This window comes from Opisthocomus hoazin, chromosome 3 (genome assembly GCF_030867145.1).
Source record: "Opisthocomus hoazin isolate bOpiHoa1 chromosome 3, bOpiHoa1.hap1, whole genome shotgun sequence".
NCBI classification, from domain to species: Eukaryota; Metazoa; Chordata; class Aves; order Opisthocomiformes; family Opisthocomidae; genus Opisthocomus; species Opisthocomus hoazin.
This window is the reverse complement of record NC_134416.1, coordinates 58,191,135-58,210,423: the sequence shown is the minus strand read 5'-3', so window position 1 is coordinate 58,210,423 and position 19,289 is coordinate 58,191,135. Positions and strand designations below refer to the sequence as shown.

Sequence of the window (19,289 nt, the reverse complement as noted above, 5' to 3'; positions counted from 1 at the left end):
GCAGGGCGGCGGAGGGCGTGGCGTGGCGGCGGAGGGGCGGGGCCTCCCCGGGCGGGGCCGGCGAGGGCGTGGCGGGGCGGCGGCGGCAGGTGCGCAGGTGGCGGAGGCGGGGGGGGGGCGGCCGCGGCCGTCCTGCCGCAGTTTCCCTGTGTCACGGCTCCCGTCTCCTAGCAACGGCGCCGAGTCCGGCCGGCAGCCGCGGCAGCCGCGCACCGCCCGCAGCGGCGGCGGCGGCGGCACAGGCGGCGGCTCCGCCGGGCCGGGCGGGGGCTGCCGGGGGGCGGCCCCGCGGCGGGAAGGATGCGGCATGGCGAGGGGGCAGCGCTCCCGCGGAGCTCCCTGAGGCGGCCGGCGGCGGCGGGGCCGAGGGGGCGCCCGGCGCTCGGCCCAGCCCCGCCGCCCGCCCGCCCGGGGCCGTGAGGGGCGGCGAGGCGGCGGCGGCGGCGGGGCGGGCGCCGCGCGGGGATGCCCGCTCGGGCCGGAAAGTTTCTTCCCCGCGGCGGCTCGGCCGCTTCCCGCGCGGACTGCTCCCCGGTCCTCCTCGGTAAGTGACCGCGTCCCTCGTGTGTCGTGTGTGTGTCCCGTCCCCCCCCCCCCCCCCCCGGCGCTGCCATCTTGAGCGGCGGCTCCGTCCGCCGGCGCCCCCCGACCCGACGCCCCGAGTCCCCGGGATCTGCCGCCGGGGCTCCTCCCGAGCGCTGCGCGGCGGCCCCCGCCCCGCGGCGGGACGCGGTTAACCGGGCTCCCGCGGACGCCGTGAGAACCGCGTTTGGGCTTTACCGCGGCGGCTTCGTGCGAGGCGCGGCCCCGGCCCCGGCGCGTCCCGGGCGGTTGGGCCGCGGCCGGGGTCCGGCGGTGCCCCCCGGCGGGGGAAGGAGCAGGCTTCCCGGGGAGGCGCCCGCCGCTCTCGCCGGCTGGCGGGGCAGCGGGGGGAAGGAGATCGGCGGACGGGCGGTGAAAGCCAAGCGTGCCCCCGCGACTGCACTTTTGCGTCAGCAAAACATGCTCTTTTTTTTTTTAAATAAACAGTTCAGTGGTAGGAAAGAGAAGACAAGTCTCCGCTCGTTGTTTTGAGCGTGAAATAATACCCCGGAGAGTAATTGAACAACGTCCTCGCTGACAGCACCCTGATTTTTCCGGGGAAAACGCAAACGGAGTAAATGGGACACAAAATTACCGCATACGTGGCAAATCTGGGAATAAAACTGAAAAGGAATGAGATTTAAAAGCTGAACGGGGTAAGGGAGCTCTCTCTCTATATTTATTTTTTTTTAGGTGCTTACTTAATTGAACTTTGCAAATCGTATTACATCCAGTGCTGTCATCTTTTGCTCCCTCAAAGAAAAAATAATCGGGCACTCGGAAAGAGAAAGGGGGGAGGGGATCCAGCTCCTCGGTAGCATGGAGAAATACCTTCCGAAAAGAATTGCAACAGTGCAGGAATCGCTCCTACATGCAGCATTTTGTAGCCCAGATCACTGGAACAGGGAGGTGACTTCTGATGGGGCAGTAAAACAAAAGCATAAATGCTGGATGTTTATTCCCCTGCCAGTTTACCTACAAGCAGTCAATGCCCCAGGTGACTTGCAAGGGTTCACTCCTCCTTTAATAAGATGTGACTTGTAATCTCTTACCCGCTAGCCACCCTCTCTCCCCTTTCAGGGAGGGGGGGGGGGGGGGGGGGGGGGAGTTCGCTGCCGTTGCATAACAGTTACCTGGAGCATCGCACATGTTCCCAAACCAGGGATGCCTCTGGGCCGCAGGCAGGAGATGAATTTCTGTAATATCGCAGATCAAATGCGAATGGCTAGGAAGAAACTTTCACAGGGCACCGCTTTCCAGTGTTCGAATGTTTCCCTTGTGCATCGCACAGTAATTCCTTTCTCACTCATTTAAGAAAGGCAAGTAATACGTTTAACTCTTTCCCCCCAGTAATGTGTAAGTAGTGTAATGAAACAAATGGTATCTTCTGATCAAATGTACTGCCTTCCTGCTTTGTTTCCCCCATCCCCTCAAATCCTGCGTGATACCACGAACTGCAGTCAGTGTGCAGTGTAACCCCAGACCCTGTTGGGGACTGGGGCTCAGCATCCTCTGAGCTCCGGTGATTTGCCAGCTCCAGGGCTTTGCAAGCTCCTGCTGAGACCAGCATGGTCTTTTTTTTTTTCTTTTACACCAGCAGATACCACTCCCTCTATCATTTACCTGGAGCGTAAAGAAATTAATTAGCTGTTTGGCGGGAGTGTAATGGGGCACATGGCTGCTTCGGTGCTGTCAGTCTGCCTGTCTCTTTCTCGCATACTGGAGCTGTGTGGCCAAGGGAGATCAGCCTGCTGGTGCCAACGCGCTTCCCACTTGTTGAGGCTTTTAATCAGCAGCAGTGTGAATGGGGAGCAGCAGAGACAGCTCTTGTGCTGCTCCTAGTTGTCACCCTCTTCTCCCTTTCACTGCAGGAGCTGGTGTGGCCGTAGGAGGCAGTGCTCTGGGTAGCCAGCCATGATCGCCACTGGAGGCCTCCTGAGGATCTCAGCCAGGAAACAGGACCCCTCGCGACCCCAAAGCCAAGTCCCCAAACGCAAACGCAAGGCCAAAAAGAAGCGGAAGAACGACGTGGTAGTGGTGAAAGGCAAGCTCAAGCTGTGCTCCCTCTCGGGGCTCATCGCGCTCTGTGGCATCCTGGTACTTCTGGTGGGCATCGCCTTGGCCGTGGTGGGCTACTGGCCGAAGCCCAGCCAGGTGTACAGAGAAGGCGGCTTCAGCCGGGGCCGGCATGTGGCACCACAGGGCAGCACCCTGAAGAACCGCTCCCGGAGCCAGGAAGGGGCACAAGCAGGGATCCGTCCAGAGTCACCACCCAGAGCCAACACCTCCACCACTGCTACTGCCCGGGAGTCCCCACAGCCCCCCCCCGCTTCCTCGTCCCCCCAGGCCTCAGTGGGTTTCCTTTTCCGCCTTGTCTCGAGCTACTTGCATTCAGACAAGTTGAAGGTGCTGGGCCCACTCATCATGGGTATCGGCATCTTCCTCTTCATCTGCGCCAATGCGGTATTGCATGAGAACCGCGACAAGAAGACCAAGATCATCAACCTGCGTGACCTCTACTCCACCGTCATCGACGCCCACAGCCTGCGGGCCAAGGACGGAGGCACCCCGGCCTCAGCCCCTCTCAACGGCTTTGTCAACTACGTGCAGTCCCGGGGCCTGGAGCTAAAGCCTGGCGGTGAAGGCCTGGGTGCTGCGGCCATGCTGGCCAAGAGCTCCTGGCCACCAGGACTAGCTGTCTCCCTTTCCCCACCGGACTTGGCATCCTCGCCGCGGCGTTCCTCCTTCTGCGCCCAGCCGCAGCCGCCCAGCCTGGCTGAGGCTGTGTACAGCATCTACCGGGAGCGTGCCGCCCTTGCCGGCCGCGCTGCCACCAGCCCGCCGTGCAGCCCGACGGAGAGCTGGGGCCGGCGCCCCAGCACAGCCAGCTCCATCGTCGGCTCTTCCCTGAGCGCCTTCACTCTCCTGCCCTTGGCGCCAAGCGGCGGAGGGGGAGGCTGGCGGAGGCCCCCGGGTGAGCGGGGAGCCCGGGAGATCCCACGGGGGGAGTTTGAGCTCAGCCTGACCGACCTCAGCGGCAGCCGCCTCGAGGGAGGCTGTGGGGCGAGGAGGCACAAGCTGGTTCTCAGGCGGCAGAGCACCAGCTGCTTGCCTGATGCCAGGCGTCTCTTTTTCCCTGAGCCACCTCGGTCCCCAGCTGCCAGCGAGGGCCCAGACTCCAGCCCATTGGTAAAGGCATCTTCTAGCTACTCCAAATCTCTGGATCTGGGGGGATCATCCCCGTCAACCCCTCCTGCCATCACCAGGACGGACTCCCAGAGCTCCCAGTCTGAGCCTTCCAGCAGCAATAAGGGCTACAGCCACCTGGAGGAGGCAGGCACCTCCTTGGAGTCAGTTGCCAACACCCCGGCCAGTAAAATCCAGGACTGTGAGGAGGAACCAGCTGAGAAGACGGACCCCCTCAAGGCTACCAGCAAAGAACAAACAGGGGAGCAATCCCAGAAAACTCAAAGACAGTACACGAATAAGGAGAAACTCTTTATGATTTCTAGATCGCACAGTGCATTAGGGCTGGAGGATGGGGAACTGGAGAGTACTGGCATCTAAAGAAAACGGAGAAGGCACGAGAATGCCTTGCAGTCCTCCACACCTTCCCCCCCCTTCTCCATCTCCTTGTGGACTTGGGAAACAGATCAATATCCAAAGAGCTGCAGTATGTTACCCTTGAAAATTGAATTCCATAAATCCTGTAGATGACTTCAGGAAGAAAAAGATAATCCTTTCTGTCCGATCGTGATTGTGTGTTCCATGCAAGCCAAATTGTATTAAATATCCACAGTCCAGCACGTTCTTTGGATCAGATTAGTACAATTTCGGACAGTATAACTGTGCACTTTACTGTTTTGATTTCCAAGTGCCCCTTCTTCTCCTCTGATTTCTTTCTTGCTGATTTGCCACTAACTGCTTGAAAACCGCCGGCACCTTTTTAAGCTCAAGAGCAACGTGGTCTTCAGATCAAGAAAGCCGAGCTCTCTCTTTGTTTTGGTTCAATCACTAAAAAGTTTGCAAGGCCTTAAGGATGACGTACCTTGACAAAGAATGAGTTTGTTTAAATTCTGGGGAAAAAAATGACAATTCAGAAGAGACTGGAGCAGAACAGAGCTCTGATGATTTAGTTAAAACCATTACATTCCTGAATCCAAAATACCTGCTACTACGTGATACTTTATTAAGTATTAGTACACATGTATTGACTAATAGCATTAAAAGATTTTTTTTTTTTTAATAAAACATTTACAAACAAAACTGCCACACAAAAAAAGAAAGTCCTTTATTTTGGTAAGTAATTACAGATATCAGAAACCTTTTCTTTTTATACTGCAAAATGTTATAGAGATGCTGTGAGACCAAAGGTTTGCTTATGCGTTTAAGTGGGTAATTAATCATTTAGGAGTGATTTTGAAATAAATACTGGTTCAGTCTCTGAGAAACCACACTTTAATTCAATCAGCAGATTTTGTCTTCATTTCTAACAGTGCTCTGTGACAGCTGAAGAAATGTGAGATTTTGACATGCTAAGGAAAAATTTTTTGTAAAGGTTTGACCTTCTGTTAAAATTAGATTTTTCGTAACACATTAATCTTGAACTGCAGCATATTCTTTCTGATTTTTCACTTCCCTTACAACTGTTGTATTAGGCCTTTCTGCCGTTAAAGTTCCTATTCATGGATGCATGTGCGTAAGCTTTATTTTAAAGCATAATGATAGCCCTGTCAATCTCGTAGCAGTTGGCCCTGTTGAAGTCAGCAGAGGTTTCTCACTGGCTCTGGCATGGTGAGGATTTCTTCCTGCGTGAGAAAAGCATCAGGTTTCCTGACAAGCAGAGAATGCCTTGTCTGTACGCAGACTGTTGGTAAATTGATGAGCTGTTTCATTTTTGTAGCTGCAGCACGGCAGGCACTCTTTTACTTTGCCAAAACAGCTTTATGTGCTCAGAAGATTTTGTCAATACTTCGGATTTTAAATATGGATGTGGCATTTCACTACTACGGGAAGAGAAATCGACATTAAACAAATACAATGTGTAGGCAGGCAAGAGTCTTCCTGTTGCAATGAAATTTTTTCTTACAGTTTCATGTTTTAAAATGCTTAGTTACATATTTAACAACTTGCATTATGATACATTGCAAAATGGAATATAACTATCACTAAATGCAATTGCAAAAAAAAAATTATTTCTTAAATAAGGCTAATTTAAAAGAAAAGAAGAAATAAAAAAGAACAATTTGCCCTGTCAGAGTCTTGAAACTGGAGAAGCAGAAAGTGCTTGTTCTCTCGAGCAACGGAGACATCCAGGTGGCAATATCTTTCCTCCTGTGAGCAGCAGCCAGTGCTTTGACAATACGAACCTCAGTGTGGCATTTTTTGCTAGCAAACTGCTAGCACACAGCTGGCAAGAATTCATTGTAAAACTGCCTGGACTGGCAGGGGCTGGATTCGGTGCTCCATGAAGTGACGAGCAGGCGGCTCGGTTGGCGCTGGCATTTCCACCGGTCTCTCCTTCCAGTTCCCCATGTGCTTCTCCTTCTCCCATGGCTTCCAGCAAGATTTATGAGATGTATCTGAGCGGCGTTACCTGGTGCTGACGGAGATGCTAGTTATTAACACAGCTGAAGACACCCTGCTTGTTATTTTCCGCATGAAAACCCTTCATGGAGGTGCAAGCGAAGAGGCGAGTCGTGGGGGCTGCTTTCTGGGGCATGGGGTCCTTATGAAGGTGTGGCAGGGCTTTATTTTATTCTGAGAGGGGGAAACATGCCCCAGATTTTGGTCCAGAAATGTTTCTTTTAGCACAGAAGAAGTGGTATGATAGTTATGTAAAATTTCCAGAGGAAAAGTTAATTTCTACCCAAACTCTCAGAGTACTCCTGTCACTAGATTTGTGTGCTACGAGTACAGATTGCTGAGGACGTAGGCAAATGCCCTAATTGTACTTCGGTCTTGCTGCCGTTTGTAACTAAACTGCCAGGACTCCAGAGAAGCTGCTGACATGATCGTCCTGTAACCTGATTCTGGCTCAGTTTTCACTGGCGAACACAGCATTTAAAATCCGTGTGTTAACCTGGCTGACCTGGCTGAGCTGATTTACCAAACTCCCCAACTGCTGACGTATCAGCTGGTCTACTACAAAAGACTATCACCTAGATTTATTGCCCTGTATTGTTTAGATGCATTTTTAACAGCATTTTCAAGGACTGATGCTGTCCAGCAGTGAGTAAGAGCACACATGCAAACATCGAATTAGGTAACTGTTAACACAGTTGTAAATCTGCAGTCTGAGACAGCGTATGGATTTCCATAATAGCCAAAACAGTTTACACGGAAGTAGCATCGTGACTTCAATTAAACAATTATTTTTATTGAAAGTAATGAAGATTGTGCAATGATAAAGGTTTTTGGATTTCAGTAGGGGGAATAGCCTTTGATAACATTTAACGTTTTTTCTAAACACGAATATGTTCATGTGGATGCAATAAAATAGGACTGTATTTGTAGTGAGCAATAAGAATTGCTAATAATTTAAGCAGATCACCAATTAATGCTTTGTCTCGTTAACATATTTCAGTCCCTCAGATTTCTCTCTCCCTGTGAAAAGAGGGAAAAAGAGAGAGAAAGAAGGCAATAATAAACCTCTGGCCATAACCTAGCCAGAAATCAGACCTTGCTACACAAAAGCCACACAAAATAAGAATGCTCACTGGTAGCTGACAATTAAAATCATGGTAATCAATAAAAGTATAGATTTTTTTGCCTTTTTTTCTTCTAGATCAAGTACATCAAACTTCCCTCAGAAAAAAATGCTTTCTCTCTGACTTTTCCACAACTGTCAACAGCAAAAATGGAATGCTGTATCCAAGCTGCTTTAATTACCATTTTTCTCTACTGAGGATGAGTCAAGGGTTCAGTTTGGGCTCGCAAACAGCAAACAAGATGAACAGCATGTGCAGGCACAGTCTGAGAAGATAAATAGGGTCTCACAGCCACAGGCAAAATTCTGCCATGGAAGAGTATACTAGCATCTATTTTATTTCAGAAGCCAGGCTTTCTATTTACCACTTCTAAAACCTCTGAAGCAGAAATGTCTAAGCGAGCATGCTAGAAAATAATCTTCTACCTTTCATCTTTTGTTGTAAGCATTGAGACAGAGGGAGGTCCAGGAGAGGCAGGCGTGATTAGGTGAAATGGCGTCGAAGCTTGGATGGGAGAACTGGGCTACTAGCCAGAATCTGTCTGGGTCACGGGATAATTCAGGAACTGGAGGAGCGTGGCCTATATTTGTCCACTGGTTAGTCTTTTAGCTACATTCTAATTAGACAGAGACAGGGGACCCACAGTACTACTTTTAAAGTTTTCTCTCCGTTGTTTTTAAATTACATTGGAATGAGACAGAAAGATTGTTTGGTGAAACAAGACAGTAGATTCAGCTTAGATACAAGGAAGAAATTCTTTACTATGAGGGTGGTGAGGCACTGGAACAGGTTGCCCAGAGAAGCTGTGGCTGCCCCCTCCCTGGAAGTGTTCCAGGCCAGGTTGTGATGGGGCTTTGAGCAACCTGGTCGAGTGGAAGGTGTCCCTGCCCATGGCAGGGGGGCTGGAATGAGATGGTGTTTAAGGTCCCTTCCAACCCAAACCATTCTATGATTCTATGAAAGTATCAGATGCACACTAGACAAGTGTCAGAATCACTATTAAAACGTCAGTCCATGAGGTTTCCTTTTTTTCTCTTCACCCTCCTCTGCACAAAGGAGTTTCAGTCTAAGATTTTGTGTGTTACTTTTTCTTTTTTGCTTTCCACTTTCTTCCCATGACAAGTTTGATTCTGGTGAGGATAGGTTACTGATACTCTCACACTGGAAGTCAGAAATGGGGAGAGATTGTTTGGCTTTAGAGAAGCAGCCCCTTCCACACTTAGCTTCGTGGCTAAAGTAAAAAATGTCAAGTAAGAAGAGAATGTTCAGCATTCCAGTGGCTAATATATTATTTTCATACAGGTTTAAATGAACTCCAACTTTCAAGAAACCAATCTACAAGCTCAGGGTGTAGTTGTTGCCAAACAATTGGAAGAACCATGACAATATTTACTGAAATATCTAAGTATATTGAGATGAATCACAGTTTGTTTTGTTTTTTTATTTTCTGTGAACTGATAAGACATTGCAATACCCACCATCACAGAAGATAAGCTGGTGCAATACCATCACATAATGCAAGATTGCTCTTTGTTCATCACCACACATAAGATTTGGGACGCTGCTGACCCATCCTCCCTGACCTGTCTGGGAGCAGGCTGAGGCCACGCCATACAGCTCCCATTTTATTGCTATAAATGAAATCAACCCATTGTAAAGGAGCAGGAGTTCATAACAGGACCGTCATTCTGATGAGAGTTATAGCTGGTAATGACTTTGCAAACAGAGGTGGCTTGGTACAGGGTGCAGCACAGCTCCCTTCACACCTCGGAGCCGCACGGAAGCCTGCAGGAGGGTCTCACAAAGTGATATCTGCAAAGGCCTGGCAAACAAGCCTTTCTGCGGTCTGCCACACAGGAGTCACCGGGGCAGCTCCATCAGGATAAATCCCCAATAAACTAATACGATACTTCCGCAACACCATAAAATACCCTCATTCATGAAGCATACTGCAGGAATACACTCTGAGGGGTGAGCATGTTTTTAGTTCACTGACTTTACAATCAAAATTCATTTTAATGAAATGCAGTTTGGTCTCAGAGCCTAATAGAACCTATTATTTAAAATGCTTATAGAGTCCTTATTAAAATAGCATCAGATGACCTCACAGTCCTTAACGAATTTCTGTCTAACATGCCTTGAGTACAGAGCGTGACTATCTTCCTCTGTAAGAACAAGGCACAGAGATGCAGCCACAGATTAAGTGTGCAAAGATCAGATTTATTTTTTTAAAAGGGAGAAGAAGTATAGGCACCAGTATGCAGTGATGACAGCATGCAAATGCCTGCCTCTAAGTGATCTTTTCGAACCTCTAAGTGATGTTCCCACTGTAGAACAGAGCCTTGGACGCTTGTCCTCCAGCAGGAGATCCATCCCTCATCTTTAACAGAGCCTCTTTCTGCATGCGAGACACTGAAGCGCTAATCTATTTCACTATCTTTCAGACTCCCCACACACAGTATTACAGGAAATAACTTCGCAAAAGTGTAAGACTTTCCGAAGACCTCCCTGCAGAATATTTAAGGACACAAGCAGTATTAGGCAGCGGATGCCATTCTGTTTTGAATGAGGAACTTAAAATGAGAACAAGTAAAGTCTGACACTGCTTATTAGTTTACTGTGGTAACACAGCATAAGGTGATGATAGTGACAGGTCTTTGGGTGTTGGAAACTTAAATCTGTCTGCTGGCACTGCTAACTTAATTAACACTACATGCTGCCTTGGTGCTTGAAAATGCAAACAGGACATTTCTTGTCCTTGTGTCTGTCTGCAACGTGTACAGCGTCTGGAGGAGCAGCACTGAAACAAGGAGGGGTGCTAAGTCTGCGTCTCTCACCATCTGATCTGAGATTAATACAAGCAAGCATTGGAAGGAAATTGTTTCTTTTAGACCGTCAAACTAGAACTTTGGTGCATCATCACCTAAATGAAGCAGTTGAGCTTTTTAAGGAACTGTTTTGGACTGACATGCAGGAAAGGTGAGGATGCTTCCTAGCAATGTTCTTTGCAAGGATCTACTGCCTCTCCTCTGGCACATAGCGGGGAAAACCTGAATGAAAGCTGTAGCACAGTTCTGGGATCAATGAGCTCCTGGTGCCGCAGTAGCGCTGTGCCTTGGTGGCCCTCTGGCTGGCCCATGCTTGTCACTGACAGTCTAGGAGGAGAGGGAAAGGGGGCACACGATGAGCTATGGAAGGTCAGAAGCTTTTAGCCATCACCAGTTTGTAAGTCAGCTGCCAGCACGACATATAACAAGTTCCAGGAGTTACCCAAAGAGCAAAAGCAGCCCACAAGATTGGAGATTGCATCGTCACTGATGTCACCAAGAAAGCACTGTTGAAGATGGCAGGCAAAGCAAAGCAACAAGTCAGTGAAGTTTCTATTGCATTTGTCCTTCCAGTTTTGGGTTGTCAAATGCAGACAAAGAGGAACCACAAAATATTGCAGTTGCACCAGCAGCGGTTGGTAGCACTCAGCTGTTCCCATCTATAGCTGGCACTGACTTCACTGTAACTCATCACAGCCTCCATAAGAGCTCTGTGCAGCTCTGCTAGCACCATCCTAGCCAAATAGGGACAGAGAAATAAGAGGTTTTCCTTCCTTCCAATGGGAGAATCTAGTGCAATAGCTGAAATGAGTCGCCACCTCACTCCCTTCCTACACACCTGTCCTTTTCCTGAGAAGCTGGACCACCCCAGGGCCACCACGGCTGCAGCAGAAGTTTCCTCCTGGCTTGGCACACGCACCTGTCCTCCATAGCTGCCTCTGCCTCATGAATCCAGGGGAGCCGAGGGGCCTGGAGTCAAAGGAAGCTGACACATTCGAAGTAATTGCATTTGTAAAGCAATATTAAGATAATATTTACTATATCTTTCATTTCACCAGCAAATTGGTCCAGTCCTTTGCTCAAATAAACATTTTATGCTGCCTAATGATTCGCTAGCACGTTGAACTAGCAACAGATTCCTTGACAGCAATGTTTTCCAGCAAGCTGCATTAGGTAAGTATCCAAAATATTCTGTAGAATATCTTGTTTTAGTTTAGTTGTAGATAAATCTCACTGACAATTTAGGCAAATATACTCTAGGTAACTCTACCGCCATAAAAAAGATAGAACTATGTTTTTCAGCAAAGCTGATAAAGAAAGTGAACAACACGAGTATTTTGTTTAATCCCAGCCTAGAGAAATGGTTGGGTGGGAGACAAGAATCAGATTTGGATCAACAATAGTTCCTTTACTTAGAATTGCCATTTTACAATCCAGTTTCTTGCTAGAAATTGAATTTTCACCCTACCGGTATTCAGAAATTCCCATATACTTTGGTCGATTTGAGATGTCAAAACATTAGGCAATTAAGGCATAAGCTGCTCAAATTATTTTAAAATGAGTTGTGGATTCCTCCGAGCAGTTGGAATGCTTAAAGATTGCAAGGAAAATAAAGACTATCCCTAAATATCTCTAGATGTTCCTAAAACATTTCTTCTTTAACACAAAAATAAAACACACGTAGCAATATGGGGGGCCTACAAGAGAGCTGGAGAGGGACTCTTTACAACTGCGTGCAGTGATAAGACAAGGGGTAATGGCTTTAAACTGAAAGATGGTAGATTTAGACTAAATATAAGGAAGAAATTCTTTACCAGGGGGGTGGTGAGGCATTGGCACAGGTTGCCAAAGAGAAGCTGTGGCTGCCCCCTCCCCAGCAGTGTTCAAGACCAGGTTGGATGGGGCTTTGAGCAACCTGGTCTAGTGGAAGGTGTCCCTGCCCACGGCACGGGGGCTGGAACTGCATGGTCTTTAAGGTCCCTTCCAACCCAAACCATTCTATGATTCTGTGTGTGGGAGAGAGAAGGTTTTTGTCATCAGGAGCTTCAGGTGGCCTGGGTGGCATTGGTAAGTAATATATCCATTTCAAACATATGCTGATAAACGTTTCGTACTACGATGCTGGAGCACTTAATCTTTTTTGCTTTCTTTCCTACCACTTGAGATGATAGATTATTTGTATTACACATAGTAAATGGAAGCAATATCCAGCATGCAGCCTTCTCTTAAAAAGTCTGTGTTTGATGAACATAAGGAATATTTAGTCTTCATGACTCTGAAATAACGATTACTGCACTGGTTTTACCATCTTAAAATATAGAAGCATTAGCAAGTCTTGTGCTGTCAAGAAGCATCCTGAGAGTTGCTCTGTTTCTCCTCTGTCAAGGGCTACAGCTTAATCAGCTTTTGTTTAAATGAATAATTCTGTTACAGTACAGAGTGTAAGCAATTATGTTACATGTGCTTGAATCTGCGTACTGCAGCAACATGACATATATAAATCGTCGTGTTTATGCACAACTAAAATACATCTATATAGCCCAAAGAACTGAGCCAAATGCTGAAAACCAAAATTCTGGTGCAACACATGGAGTACCATATGCATTCAGGGTAAAACAGGTGTCCTAGATGGAGAAATTATGAGGAAAGAGCTGATCTTATCACAGCAGTGATTTAAAGGCATAAGCATGGTAATCAGAGCTGTCTGAAATGGGAGGTTAGACTGAACCTGCCATAAGTTACCAAAAAAACATAAACCAACAAAAGAAAAAAAAGAAGAGAACCTAAGCAGTAACTGAAGGCAATGCCAAGGAGCTCACCTGCAGCTGATGAAAGTAGTGACACCTCAAATGGAGAGAGGAGCTCTCCCCACCAGCATCACATCATACATCAGGCTCATGGAAAGGGCCCGAGTTAAGGCAGGAGTGGTTCCAACGGTGGGGAGATCCTTAGGGGTAGGTCGCTGCTTTCAGGCCCCACGCCATGGTGGCTGGTGCGTCCTCGTCTCCTGAGCAGACCTTGCCCCTCCAGAGACTGGTGGAGCCTTTCCTATGGCTGCAGGCTGCAGCACCAAGACAATCCCTCAGCAGGGAGCAGGGATGCTGGCGGCAGCAGCCTTGGCATCGCTCAGCTCACCCCTCAGAGGACCCCAGCAACCCTCAGGAAGGGGAACGCGGCAAAACCACTTCCTCCCCCTCCACCGTGTCCTCCTTCTCCGCCTCTGTTACACACACCCCATTGGTACCGGCTGTTGCGTTTACATGCCCAGGATCAGAGCCAGCCTGAGACAGGACAGTTCGTGATACCAAATCCTGCATTTTGCTGCTGCTTCTGTCATCTACATAAACTGAAGACTACAGGGAGAACTTGAGCCCTTCCTGTCTGATCTTACACCACACTTCGTAGACAGTGGTTGTGTAAGTCCAGCTCTGTGCTCCAGCTGTGTCCAGTCCCATTTTGTGCTGGCTCCGCTTTCGCTTTGCAGTAAATCAGAGGTACGCTTGCTCAGTTATTCCAAGTAGGATTACAGCAGCTCAGAGACTTTGTGATGGCTCAGTACCCCCATTGCAACTGGGGCTCTGCAAATCAGAGCAAAATGGGCAAATCAGACAAACAGCTGCCAAGGTGAGCTAGCCCAGAGTCTTTACCAGCTCAAAGGGGTAACGCGGGCCATCCTGCCCTACAGCCACAGGCTGAGTCATGAAAGCATCCTAGGGTTAAAGAGAACATGGTGCAGCAAGCACTGTCCTTGCTGCAGGGTGTTCACTACCCAGAAAACAGGAGCAAAGGGTTCCAGCTGGGAAATGCAGTCAGATACAGAAGTGTCATGGAAGAGGTAGGAGCATGGGACCCTATGCCAAGCTAGGTAAATGGAGTGTAGGGAGAATAAAGTACGAGTAGTATAGAAAATAAACACAAGGGGAAAAAGACAATGTTGAAGGAGTGTGAAGGAGGACAACGGGAAAAGGAAACACGCTTTCAGGTTCCGAGAGGCAGATTTAACTACATCTCCTGGGTACAAAGGAGCTAGGGAGACCTGAAGGCACCACCTTCACCAGCACTAACACCTGGTTTCTATACACAAAATATTGGTCAGTTAAGCAACGGCTGTCTTCCTGCTCTTAAAAACCCAAATGGTGTCACTGCAAGTCCTGCAGCCAGCAAGATGGGTGGCAGTATGGGGGTGCATGTGGTCTGCAGGACAAACCAAGAGAGACGGCTCCTGCCCTCAGTGAATACTCAGACATGGTGAGGGGAGGAAAAAAAAGTAACATAAAACAAGTACTGCCATGAGGGCATCTGGCTCTTATCAGATGAATGGTTTTCCTTAAAGCTTAAGCTCCTGGAATTACAAGGTAGGTTTACATCACTTCTGATACTTTTGAAGTTTGTCTTGTGCTGGCAAAAGAAGGCTCAAAAAAAACCCCAGGAGCAATAAAGACCCAGTATAGCAAGGAAGTTAAAATGCCCTGAACCATATCTTAAAAATATCATTTTGTTAAGCCAAGCTCATGATTTGATTGGGGTTTGATTCACAATGTTATCAACGCTGAAAAATAAATAGATTTATTTAAGTCCCATCTATTTTTTAAAGGGTTTCATAACAGTACCTAGGGGCTTTCAGTTCTTCAAGCTGAAATGATATTTTTCGTCTTCAGATAATCATTTCTGGTCACTTTATGTGTAGAAGTGATAAAGTCATTTCAAGCGTCGGCCTCAGAGGTTGTTTGGGGGGGGTTCAATAAAGTCAGTCACGAGCAAAAGGATCTCTTCCACAAAGTTAAACCCGAGAGAAGAAAACCTTGTTGCCAGCAGAGCTGCAGAGTCCCCTGGAGCCACCTCATCCTCCCTCTCGGCCGGCCGAGGTTTTCTGCAGGCCACCAAACGCAAGGAGGTAGCACTCCCTGCGATAAGACTCAAGAATCAAGCCCACAGGTTTTACACAGGTAAAAGAACTAATTATTGTGTGAAGATACTGTATCTGGAGGCAAAGTATTAAGAGAGATCTGCTTTTTGTCACATGCAAAAGAATTGCTGTGTTTGTCACTTAAATTTATTTAATCAGAATTCCAGCCAATTGTCACTAGCAGCCTTTATCACGTGGAAGTCTGGAGTTTTGGTTCGGTCTCAACACCATCAGCTAAGACCTTGGTGTCATCAATAGCACTGCCTCAGCTGGAGTCTGAGCAGGATTTAACCTCAAATCATCTTGATTCTGAAAAATACTTGTGAAGCAACCAGCACTTAAAGCTTAGCCCTCCACCTAAACAGGATTTATCACAGAAAACCCTTGTCGCGTTAATTTGGCAGAAAATGAACCCCCTTGCTTTCTAACGCTCTTCACCGGAGTGAGAGGCTGGGTGTGGCTAGGTTTAAATTCTGAGTGATGTCCAATTTGCCACTACTAGTCCGGTCGCGTTTAATATGTATATTAAACTACCACGATTCTGGATACACTGATAGCAGTCTGCACCTTCAGTCCAGTCCTACTCATGAACTAGCATGGCCTCACGTTCAGTGAGAAACTGTGACAACTGGCTACTTAAACAGTGCAGTTTTATTTGTGCAACAGGTATATAGGGCTATTGAATTGCCAGTGATAGCGACTGTCTGCAAGAAAGCACGTGCAAATATAAAACGCGTGAAAAAGTTATAAATAATACAGCCTGGCTATAAATATTAGGGAGTAACTATTCCCGAGGAAAGCACTTAGTTTAAGTCTCCCCCAAGGCATCCCAAGGGGGGGAGAAGCAAGGCTCAGCCTGTCGGCCGGTCCCGGCTGTCGGAGGCAGTCTGAGGTGGAGTTTCCCTTGACTTGCTCATGGTGTTACCTACTTTTCCTCCAAAGATCTTCTTCTCCGAAAATCCCCCATTTCCCTGGCTATTTTTATATCCTTTCTACCTTTAAGGTGGAGTTTGAGTGACTGTAGTCATACATACTTTTTATCATGATTGGTGTAAAATTTTCTCACTTTATGTTTAAAGGTATAGTTTACAAAAAAATCGAGAGCGCAGACTCAAAGAGGGGTGGTTGCACCTCAGAGGCGGGTAGCCTTTGGGATGGAGGTGTGTTTTGGTATTAAAATGATATTAAAACAAGCAAAGTTCACGAGAGGGTAGCACTTTGGCAAGGTTTTGAAAACCTGTTGGCTCAGGGGGCCAGATGAGCTGCTTATCAGTTCTAGAGGACCATTTGTTCCTGCTGTATCATCACGGAGCAGGGCCACGGAGTCTCCACTCCACTCCATCCTCTATGGTATGTTGCAGGGAGTTGCTGTGTGAGTGGATTCCTCACATGTCTGCTGCAGCTGTGTCCCATCCTCAGAGCTCCTTTTGATTTCATGCTTTTCCTCAATGGGTGAACACTGCTACGTTTTTCATATAAACCTTAATTTTCAGATGTAAAACCTTAATTTTACCAATAATTCCACAACCCTCAACAGGTCTTCCACTCCAGTTCACTCCTCACAAGTGGAGTTTAGCAGCTTCTTTGGCCAGGAAAGACAAGTCAAATGTCCCATAAACTTTACACGTGTATTAGAAACCCAGTGTAATCACATCTCCCTGACACCTTTACGTGGCAAACATATCACTACTTTATGCTTATTCAATATTATTTTATTCTTATTCAACAGCATAAAAGTTGAACCAGGCACCTACCAGCAGGTAGTAAGTGCTGGATTTCTGGCAAAGATGTATATAAACTACTACCACATACAGATAATCACCTCTCTTTACCTTAAGAAACTGAAGGCTCAAAGGCTAGCAAACAGCCAGGCAGCAATCTGCCGAGTTTTTCATTTTGAAGACAGAATTACTTCGGTGGCATGTCCAGTTTAAAAACAAGATTAGTTTTTCCACCTCCAGTTCAAGGTTCCTTACCTTAAATTTCAGTACTTAAGTTCCCACATCTTGAAACTTGTGAAAAAGTAATTTTAAATAATATTTTTGAAAGCAGTTGTCAGAATGTTTTCAGCTAATATTAAAAGCAGTTTTGTAACTGTAAGATTAAAAGTCCATCTCCAGAACAGAAAAGCAGCAGCTCTGCGTGGACATTCAATACCTGAAATATCTTATATTTTAGGACACACTTAATTTCTCTCCCATGAGTGTGAAAAGCATGCTCTGATCTAAATATGTAGGCTTTTTAGAGTCTCTTTACAAGACTTGCTCCATGTTTCTGCTGCACAGGTCAGTGATAAAAAGCCATGGTGGGAAGCCAGCTTCAGAGGTGTTAAGCCTACACAGTGCCTGGATTTAAGCCCATCTGGGAGTAGTTTTGAGAAGGAAACTGTACACTACAACTCTACTGAGTTGCTTAGGATTTATGGGCCCCCACATGCATCCTGCTGGCTAACTCTGAATAACCACTCCCACAAAGAGAATATTTACCGGAGTTTAAATATTCCTAGACAGTTGGCTTTTTGGATGGGGATACTTGTCAAACACATCTGCTTTTAGTTTCCTGACAACACGATGAGAAAGAAAAGGAAGATTTCCAGCAGGAAAACAAGTAGTTTTGGTCTGATCCACCCTCATCAACGCTCCAGAGTTCTATAAGCCAGCCCCTCTCTTTGCTAAGCAACTGCAGCCCTTCAGCTGGAGGTCAGGATGAGTGCTAGAGTGGGACTGTGCAAGAAACTGCTTCAAGGCCAAGTAAGGGATTTGTCTCATGGGTATATATTTTTTTTTGTTTTGGTTTTTTTTAAGTCAGAGGTTACAAGAAACAAGAGCAAGTTTTGGTGAATGGTTTGAATTGAGGGATTATTCCTTTCTACCTCCACGCAGAGAAACAATATAGGGCTTTTATTGCGTGGTATACTCCAAGGCAGAAGCCGCAGCTAATGACAGCAGAATACACACATAGGAATGAAATGCCCCAGGAAGGTCAAATTGTTACTCACCCCGAAAAACTGCCTGCTCCTAGCTGAAGGATCAGGTGTTTGAGATGCCTGCAGCAAGATGATCATAGGGCTCCAACCTGAAGCTCCCACCTTTCTGATGGCTCTGCTGTGCCAACAGAAGAGGCTAGCACCTTCCCAACATGAAGTGTAGGTAAAAGAGGAGGTATATCTGCTCTCTTCTGCATATGCAGAAAGTACAGGACTATGGGAAGGGAAAGCTAGCTGGACTAACTAATATAATCTTTATTTATTGTAACTTAACCCACAGATATAGGGCTCTTGCTCAGTTGCAGCTAACCCACCAAAAATGTAACGTCCAGAAGCAAGAACTGTCCCAGTTTTTCAGATGGCAAAGGCCCTTCTGATGTTTAGCGCCTTAACAACAACCAGTAACAGAGTGTTCCAGATAAAGTGCTGACAGAATACTCCTTCCTTTAGCTTTTGCACCATGTTTATTAGAATAGCTAATTTAACAAACATCCAATTAAAACCAGCCAAGAAGCAGGGAGATGCTGTTGTCCAAGTCTCCTCTCAACTTATTTTGAAAACAATCATCATTGGAGTGCAATTCAGCATTTAGTTGTTCCCAAAAGAAAAAGAAAAAAATCACAGCCAGTGGGTAATATTTAATGCAAGTTCTCTCCCACCCTGATGGTGACTCAATAACTCAAGTCACATTAAATTTTCACTCAATTAGAAGAAATTAGCAGATTGCATTTATCTTCTACATAAACTACTAGTGTTTATAAAGCAAATTTCTCAAAGTGAAAAAATAGGCAAGTCAGAGACCATAAAGGGGAAAAAAATCATAGAAAAAGAAGAGTACGTGCAGCGATCATAAAGAATGCATCAAACTCCCTTCTGGACCCAGATTTCACAGTGTAAGTTCCCTGCAGTAGTCATAAAGGAGGACAATTAATCTTCTTCAGCAGTGTGAAGTTATTTTCATTTCAGAAACTGTCTCCCACCTGCCCTGCTTGCATCAGAAGCATCTAATAGTCAAATAGATTTTAATTTATTTCAATGAAGAACACCAGGGAACAAAAACATGTATCCCCATGGCTAAAGCAGGGCACGAAAAAAATTCAGGACTTCTACTATATTCTCCATCATAAGGCTGAAAATATGTTATGATTTGATCAGCATTATAGAACCTTATTTTGACTTGGTCGTCATTAGAGACTGCAGAGCTGACGACCGTATTTGGTAGACATTTGATTTTAAGCACTATTCTAGATTGCCAAAATTAATCACAATGATACAAC

At 46.7% G+C, this 19,289-nt stretch overlaps 1 protein-coding gene across 3 annotated transcripts; it reads left to right on the top strand.

Annotated features, from left to right (window-relative positions):
- The first annotated feature begins 426 nt into the window (after positions 1 to 426).
- Positions 427 to 11,112, top strand: TMEM200C (transmembrane protein 200C). 3 transcript variants are annotated; one of them, XR_012763458.1, is made up of 3 exons: positions 427 to 544; positions 2,454 to 4,881; positions 8,595 to 11,112. XR_012763458.1 is itself a non-coding variant. In XM_075416443.1 (3 exons), the coding sequence occupies exon 3, from the start codon at positions 2,497 to 2,499 to the stop codon at positions 4,147 to 4,149; it is 1,653 nt and encodes a 550-aa protein (XP_075272558.1). In that variant the 5' UTR covers positions 427 to 544; positions 1,030 to 1,238; positions 2,454 to 2,496; the 3' UTR covers positions 4,150 to 7,319. The 3 variants fall into 3 exon arrangements, 2 of the variants coding, with proteins under 2 accessions (XP_075272558.1, XP_075272557.1); XM_075416443.1 differs by lacking the exon at positions 8,595 to 11,112 and adding an exon at positions 1,030 to 1,238 and having other exon boundaries at positions 2,454 to 7,319; XM_075416442.1 differs by lacking the exon at positions 8,595 to 11,112 and having other exon boundaries at positions 2,454 to 7,319.
- The last annotated feature ends 8,177 nt before the right edge of the window (positions 11,113 to 19,289 follow it).

Coding starts and splice junctions, on each gene's coding strand:
- TMEM200C (XM_075416442.1), top strand. CDS start 2,497: ATGATCGCCACTGGAGGCCTCCTGAGGATCTCAGCCAGGAAACAGGAC.